Source organism: Monoraphidium neglectum (assembly GCF_000611645.1).
Source record: "Monoraphidium neglectum strain SAG 48.87 unplaced genomic scaffold scaffold02430, whole genome shotgun sequence".
NCBI lineage: Eukaryota > Viridiplantae > Chlorophyta > Chlorophyceae > Sphaeropleales > Selenastraceae > Monoraphidium > Monoraphidium neglectum.
In genome coordinates this window covers 1-7,689 of record NW_014011198.1, presented here as the reverse complement: position 1 = coordinate 7,689, position 7,689 = coordinate 1, and the positions used below count along the sequence as shown (strand labels likewise).

The 7,689-nt window shown below is 66.2% G+C and overlaps 2 protein-coding genes across 2 annotated transcripts; both read right to left on the bottom strand.

The window, feature by feature from the left end:
- Positions 1-1,349: 1,349 nt before the first annotated feature.
- MNEG_10715 (hypothetical protein) lies at positions 1,350-2,222 on the bottom strand (the record flags this gene model as incomplete). The annotated part of the gene is made up of 2 exons (XM_014040814.1): positions 1,350-1,475; positions 1,740-2,222. The coding sequence occupies 2 exons, from the start codon at positions 2,220-2,222 to the stop codon at positions 1,350-1,352; spliced, it is 609 nt and encodes a 202-aa protein (XP_013896268.1).
- A 1,657-nt stretch (positions 2,223-3,879) lies between these two features.
- MNEG_10714 (hypothetical protein) lies at positions 3,880-7,013 on the bottom strand (the record flags this gene model as incomplete). Its single annotated transcript, XM_014040813.1, has 8 exons — positions 3,880-3,976; positions 4,297-4,397; positions 4,625-4,849; positions 5,101-5,697; positions 5,994-6,267; positions 6,531-6,646; positions 6,769-6,834; positions 6,969-7,013. The coding sequence occupies 8 exons, from the start codon at positions 7,011-7,013 to the stop codon at positions 3,880-3,882; spliced, it is 1,521 nt and encodes a 506-aa protein (XP_013896267.1).
- Positions 7,014-7,689: the final 676 nt, after the last annotated feature.

The following is a 7,689-nucleotide window of genomic DNA, read 5'->3' as shown; positions in this document are numbered from 1 at the left end:
GTGGCAAGGCAGAGGCGGCGGCGACAACACACGGCCGTGCTGCAAACAATATGCACGCAATGATCGCTTTGCGCAGATTTCTCCGCACCCTTTGGCTATTTTGGCGCGCAGCGGGGCGCCGGCAGCGCGCTGCCCGGTGCTGCAAACCTGGAAGTGGTGGGCAAGTGTGCCTGCCAGCGACGGCTTGACACGTGTTTTGGAATGCCACATGCGGGCAGGAAGGAGCGCGGGCCGCGGCATCGGCATTGCGCCCGCCCTGTACAACACCCTGAGTGTAAAAAAGCCTGCACCATCCCAAACATGCACGCCGTGGCTGGGGGTTTGGCCGAAGCTCGCAGCAGAGCGGGCTTTTCGACTGGAACAACCCGATTGCAGGGGGGCGGCTAGCTTGCGCGCGCATCCGAGGTCTCGTGCGGACAGGCACACTTGACAGACCTGGGGCCACCCGCGGCTGTGTCGACGGCCCCTGCCAACCCCTCGCCACCCCCGCCCAGGGGCCCGCCGGCCTCACGGCTGACGGGCGTGGGGTCGGGGAGCGGCAGACCGCCGACACACATACAAGCTGCCCGGGTCGTTCCATGCTTTACTTTTATGGCTGAGCAGGCTACTCAAGGACTGTCACCTGTGCAGGCCCTGCGTTGTCGGCAACAGGGGCAAATTTTTTGGCGGGTCCGAGGCGAGCAGCGGCGGGAGACTTTTGAGAGGCGCAGTGGCAAGGAAGCCGACGACCTGGACAGGTGGGACGGCACGGCAGCAGACGGCGGCGGGGTGCGCGGACGATGGATGCGAAAAGCTGCTGGTTGACTTAGGCAGTGGCGCGCGAGCAGGAGCCACAGGTTACCACCCATTGTCAAAGCAGCTGCGCAAGACGGCCATGCTGCTGGCCGTTGGAGGAGCTTGCCGTGCCGCACCAGCAAGCGCAAGGTACAAGCAGCGATTGCAGGCGGGTGGCGGGGGGTTGTTTACGGCATGGGCTCGGAAAGAGCAACGGGACATGTGCAATGGACCATCCAGGCCTATAATCGCAGCGGCCAGCATGCAGAAGGGTGTGGATGCGGCAGCGGGGATCTGGTGTTGCACACAGGGACCGGTGGAGGGGCGGAGCCGCGAGCACCGACATGGGGCACAAATTGCACTTTTGTGGGAGCGCTCGCTGCAGGTGTTTAGGGCGTCTGAGAGCGGCAGGCTCTGAATGCGCGCATCCCCGCGCGGACTACCCATGACCACCGACAGGGGTGAGACCAGCAGGCAGCTGAGCACCTGGCCGCTTCGGACGAGCGGACCAGCCAAGCGGCGGCCGGCCGGCGCTGTTGCAGGGGTTGTGCCGACCAAGGAGTGTCCCTGCATCGTTAGCCAGCAGCCGCATTGACCAGCAGCGAGATCATCTTGATGGCTGCGTCCACCTGGCGCCTGCCTCCTGTGATGTCGATGCTGTGCTGCCCGGCCGCATTGACCGCCGCCGCCCGCAGAGCCACCTGCGCGAGCTGCGCAGCAAGTCACCACGCGCGCGGCAATGCGCGCATCAGAGGCGTTGTTGCTTGTCGTGAAGATTGCGGTAAACAGACAGTCGAGGCATGCAAGGAGCACAGGCCCAAACAGCTGCGCGCTCTCGCTTTGACAACACCCACATACACACACCTGTGCACACACGCACGTGCGCGCGCACACGCACATGCGTGCACATACACACACAAGAGCGCGCACAATGATACAGTAGCCGTCTTTTGGCTTCCACGCACCGTTCCGACATGGCTAAGCTGGTCTGCGTTCAACGCCGCCGCCTGTCCCGCCGCCAGCAGCAGCCGTGTGACAACCAGCGGCTCAGGCTGGGGTGCCACCGCCCAAGGGCTGCCCAGGCCATTCCTGTCGCACTCCACTGAGGGCTGCGCCGCTGCGGCAGCTGTGGCCAGTTGGTGCTGGTGGTGGGATGCTGCAAGCAGGTCTCCAAAGCTGCTGCTGTTGCTGCTGCTGCTGTACTGTGACGTGTCCACCACCGGCAGCGACGGCAGCGGCGGCAGGGGCGGCTGCTGCTGCTGCTGCTGCTGCTGCTGCTGCTGCTGCTGCTGCTGCTGCTGCTGCTGCTGCTGCTGCTGCTGCTGCTGCTGCTGCTGCTGCTGCTGCTGCTGCTGTGTGACAAGCTGTGACTGCTGAATTGACTGCTGAATTGGGGACTGATAGTCTTGCACATGTAGCGCCGGCCCCTGCTCTGCGGCTGCACGCATGCTCACTGCAATGCGGTCTGACCTTGGTGCCGTGCTCAGCCCATCTGCGGGCTGAAGGGGCATGTGCAGCTGCCCCAGAGCCAGCCCGCTGTGGGTGTCGGTTGGTGACCGAAGCTGCCGAGCCTGCTGCGCAGCAGGCTGCTGCTGTTGTGCAATGATGTACACAATTGGCTGCTGCTGTTGCAGCTGCTGCGGCTGCTGCTGCTGCGGCTGTGACTGCTGCCCCTGCAGAGCCAGCTGCTCTTGCGGCCGGCTGCCCGCAAAAGTTGAGCCAAATTGCTGCATTGCAGGCGGCTGCAGTTGCAGGGGAAGCGCAGCTTGCTGCGCAGCGACAAACGGCGGGCCGGCCGCGCCCGTCATGCTCACCATGGGTCTGCTGGGGCGCCACCCATCGCCGGCTTGCATGTATGGTGGTGCAGGGGCGTCAAAATCGCCGTTCGCGCAGCTTGTGAGGGTCAGGTGGCTGCTTGCATCTTCCCAGCCAGCGCTGCTGTGAGCGAAGGGTGCCGATGCTGGCAGCATTGGCCGCGGCGGTGCTGCGCGCCGAACGGGCTCTCGAGCTGCAAGTTTTGCGAAATCACGTGGGGGAGGCCAATCAATGGGTCTGACAACGCGCCTCAAAGGCATCTGGCACCCAGCAGGGGCGGCTGCTACGGCCCAACAGGGTGCATGCAGTGCGAGGGAGGTCCACCGCGGGGCCCCTGATGACGCACAGCCCAAATCAAAAACACTGATCGAGCGACCCACCCGCTGGCGGCGCTGCGCCACCGAACTCGAGCTGGCCCCTTGACGTGTGGCCCCTTACCGCCACCAGGACGACCCTCAGCGCATCCAGCACGTCCTTCGAGGGTGCGGTGGAGTATGTGAGGCGGGATCTTGTTTGAGGGCTGCCCATCGGGGGTCAGAAGTGTGGATTCCAAAGGTGGGTTTGTTGTGGCACGCATGTTGAGGCTCGGCGGGGCCGCTCGTGCGGACAAGGGCCGGTGGCGTGAAAGAGATGCCACCTGCCCGGCTGCATCCCTGCTGAAAGCAAGGCCCGCCTCTCAGCTGTCGATCAAATTTTTGAGGCGGCTGGTAGGACGCCTGCTAGAATTTTTACGCATAGCTCCCACCGCTCCTCCCCTCGCCATCCCCCTTCGGTGACTTTGCATCCCCCCACGCGCTCGACCGACGGTGTAGCGACCGACCGACAGAGCAGACGCGACTTTACCTCATCCGGGGCCCTCACCTCCCGCGTCCCTGTGATCTGGAGGGCCGTGTCCCCCAGGCGCGTGCCTGCCGGCGGCGGGGCGGCCGCGCCTGCGGGGTCCCCGGGGTTTTGCTGCGGTGCGAGGTCGACCTCCGTGCGGGTCGCGGCCCGCAGACCCCTGACGGGACGGCCGCACGCAGGGGGCGTGCCACAATGACAACATCGGATGTGCGGTGTCTAATCGGGTTGTTGCAGGCCTACCACCGATAGCACCCACGGCAAGGCCAGGCATGCCGGCGAGCGGCTCTACTAGTCGGTGCTTCGGCAGGGTGTTGCCACCCAAGGCAGCCCCTAACGGCTCGACAGATCCGCTCAGCCCTGCACCACCTGCCAGTCGGCCCAATCACGAAGATCCCCTGCAGTGACGGACGCAGCCAAGCGGACCTTGGCCCCCGGCCGCGCGCGCACTCACTGGATGGTGGCCCCCCTGACGCCCAACACGGCCCCAACCTGCCCCTCAGTCAGCAGCAGGCGCACGCGGCTGCAGCCTGGCCGCTGGTCCTGCCTGCGGGATGCAGCGGGACGTCCAGCGGGTCCCTGAGCGGCAAAGGACGCACGAACACCCACGGCTGCCGCCGCGGCTCAGGTTGCCGGCCGAAGCGCAAGCTCCTGTATCATCATGGCCGCGCAGCCGATGCTGCTACTGGCGCGCCCAGCTCGTTGCTGCCTTGCATCCTTGCTGCATTCCCGCCCCTCATAAGGGTGCACCACGTAGGCGGTGACCTCGCCGCACCAAGCCATTATGCACATGGCCGCGCAGGTACCCTCTCCTTGCCAGTGGCTTTGCGCAATCTGCATGCCGTCAACGCCCATGCCCCACCCCACCTGCCGGCGCCCCTGTCGTCCCGCAGCAGCAGGTCTGCGCAGTGCGCCACTGCGTCCATCGCGCTGGAGCAAGGGTCCCGCACGTCCTCTGTCGACGTTACCTGGCACGCAACCGGGGCGGTCAAAAGATGGGATAATCAATCCAAGGGCGGGAAGGACGGCAGCCACTGCGCAAGCTTAAGCGGGTGGGCTGTGACTGCGGCACGCACTGCGCTGGGGCAGTCTCTGGTCCTGTTGAGCTCAGATGTCTGTTGAGTCATTCAGCGCAGCATCAGCTGCCAGTGACTGGTGTCGCTGCCAAAGGCCAGTACTGCTGCCAATGGCCAACACTGTTGCCCGTGGCCATCGTCCTGCCAACGGCCCTCGCAGCTGGCGCCGCAGCCAGTGGTTGGCAGCAACGCGCCGGATGCCTCGCCAGTCGCTTCAGCGGGCCAGCCTCCACTGCGATGGCGCCGAGGACGTCGCGCACCTGCAGCACGCGCTCCTGCGCCCCAGCAGCCGCCTCGGGCAGGTTGAGCTTGGCCCCAAAGCGCTCGCGTATCAGGCGGATCACCTGCAGTCGCCCCGCCGGGCGGCGACGTGGGTGCGTATGCAGGTTGGGAGGCGAATCCGCATGGTGGAAGCAAGGATTTGAACAGCAGCTAGAAGGAGCAGCCTTACCGGCCGCTTCAATGCTTTCAAGACCCCTCCCCTATAGTGGGGACCATCCTACAAATTCCACAAGCAAGCACGTGTCAGCCTGGTCCTTCAACCCTTTCGGCGCGGCCGCGACCCTTCAGCCCTTGCCCGGCACCGCCCTCGCACCGCGCCCTTCCGGCCGAGGATGAGGCCCCCCTTCTTAGCCGGCACCAGCAGCCGGAATTCAGTGGTGACCGGCCCCTCCAGGCCGCGCACGTCTGCGGAGGGGTTGCCAGCCAGCAGATGCCGCAAGCAAGGCGGCAGCGCTGCCAGAATGCCGGGGTCACCACCAGCGGCGCCGCTGCCGCCGCGGTGCTGGGGTTGGCCGGCCCAGCTGAAGGCGGGGCTTTGGCTGCTGAACGTGCTGCCGGTACCGCCAAAGCTGTCGGTTTCGATGGGCTGGCCATAGTCGGCAGCACCGCCCTCGCCGGTTGCCCAGCAGCCGCGTCGGGTGTCACCCATTGGTGCCACCCTGTGCTGCGGCACCATCGGCCGCACGCGCTGCGCGGGCCGCGCCTGCTGCTGCTGCTGCTGCTGCTGCTGCTGCTGCTGCGCCAGCATCGGCTGCGCCTGCGCCGGCGCGGCGCCAGGCAGCAGGGGCGGTGTCACGCCCGTGCGGCCGCGCTTTCTGGCGCGTGATATGGTGCCCTCGGCATGGACCGCGCGGATGCGCTCGCTGATGAGCTCGACGGCGCGGCGCACGGCCGCGTAGGGGCCGTGGATCTACGCAGCGACGGACGCGGCGGCATGCCGTGAGGGTCAGGGCGCACGCACGCGAGGCGGTGGACCCCGGCGCGCGTTGCGACCTTCCGAATCCGAGCGCCCGTGTCTATGCTGCAAACTGCAGCGAGTGTGCTGGGGTCAAAACGTTGAGTACGGCGTGCAGGATGGTGCCTGCGCAGAATCAGCCAGATCAGAACAGCCGACAGCGCCCCGACCCTGGAAGCCAGCCAACCCTCGCATCGCTCGCGGCCCACGGGCGCCCCTGCCTGCCGGGCCCACGCCCGTGCGCGACTCACCTTGATGAGCTTGTCATCAGGGAGCGCGGCCGGCGCGCCCCCCGCCGCCCCCGCGTCGTCCTCAATCCGAATGATGGCGCCCGTCTCCGCCCGCACCCCGTTGGCAGCCGCGCCGCGCGGGCCGAGCACCGCGCCGATCTCGCGCCGGAAGACGAGCAGGCGGGCCGCGGCGTGGTCGGGCGGCTTCACGCCGCCGCCGGGCAGCTCCTCGCTGGTGGCGCGGTCCAGGGCCAGGAGTAGGGCCTCCTGGGCGGGGCAGCGCGACGCGCCGGGGCTGCAGGGGAGCGGGCGCGTGCGTTCAATGGCCACGTAGGCATGTTTACGGGGGGCTGGGGTGGGGCTGGGCGGGCAGGGCTGGTGCGATCAGTGATGGTGATCAATGATGCTGGCGCTGCAGCTTCACAGCCTCACGTCGCTGCAGCTGCTTTGGACAGCTCGCGCTCTACACATGTGCCACCTTTGCCCAACAGCATTCGGCAGCCTCGGCGGCACCAACAGGTCCCGGCAGTGACGGCGGCCCCAAAAACGGGCGCTCACGTCACGGTGCAGCGCGACTCGAAGTTGACGACGCGCTCCTGGCAGCCGTGCACCGGCTTGTCTATGTGTACCCTTGCGCCACTGCTGTCTTTGATGGCGTTTATGTGCGCCCCGCCCTGCACGCAGCAGTGCAATTCACCAAGGGCTGGGATAGTAGGTGGCGCAAAGGAGCGCGAGCCGCCGGCGCCAAATTGTACTTCCGAGGCGCCAAGCCGGAGGGTCGGCCGCGGAGGCCCACCTTTCCGATCACGGCGCCGGCCTTGTCCACGGGTATGAGAAGCCTGAGGTGCAAGCTGGGCTCTTCCTGGGGTGGGAAGGAGGCAGCATGGCAAGAGGTGCCGAGAAAGTCATATTCGGCTCAGGGCGCCCCTCGTCGTCAGATTGCGTCCAGGCGCATTCGCCGAAGCTGTGATAAATGCGTCGAGATGCTATACTCACATCTGCATCCATCTCCCTGTGGCTCCGCTTGTCCCGAGGGTCCATCCTGGTCAAGAAGAGGGGCCTAGATCAGCATGCTTGTCGCAGCTGTTTGACGCGTGTAAGGATCAAGCCAGATGTGTACTTTCCCCCCGATGCGGCGCATTCGCGATAAGCTGCCGGTGTATCACTTTCTTCGTCACTCGCTCGACAAGGCACGACAGCACGGGGTCGGGTTGACTGTCGGGCAACAATTCTTTTGTAAGCCACGTCACACGTCGTTTATATGCATGCGTCACAGCACACGTGATCTTCCAACGGTAGCCAGGCCCTCCTTGTGCACACACCCATAATCAGGCCATTGTGCTCTGCCAAAAGGGAGTGCTCTTGAAAGGGAGTGTCACGGTAAAGCCTGAGGCTGGCGAGGCCATGTCGGCGCTCGCTGCCCACCCTGCGTGCAGCGGTGTCGGCGAAAGCAGCAGCAGCGTCAGCAGCGTCAGCGCTGCCGCGCCAGGAGGCCAGTGCCCGCGTTCGCCTTCCTTTGCGGCTGATGCTTGGCAGCAGGAGTACCTAGCCAGCCTGCCGGAGCAGCAGCGGCTGCTGAGGTGCGAGCCCGCGGCCGTCGCTGACGATGCAGAGCATGCGTGTTCAGCATGGTCCCACGAGAGCATGTCGCACTCCACCACGCTGCCTGTGCGCTCGCCCGTGCCCCCAACCCGCGCCTGCCCCCCTTGCCCACCCC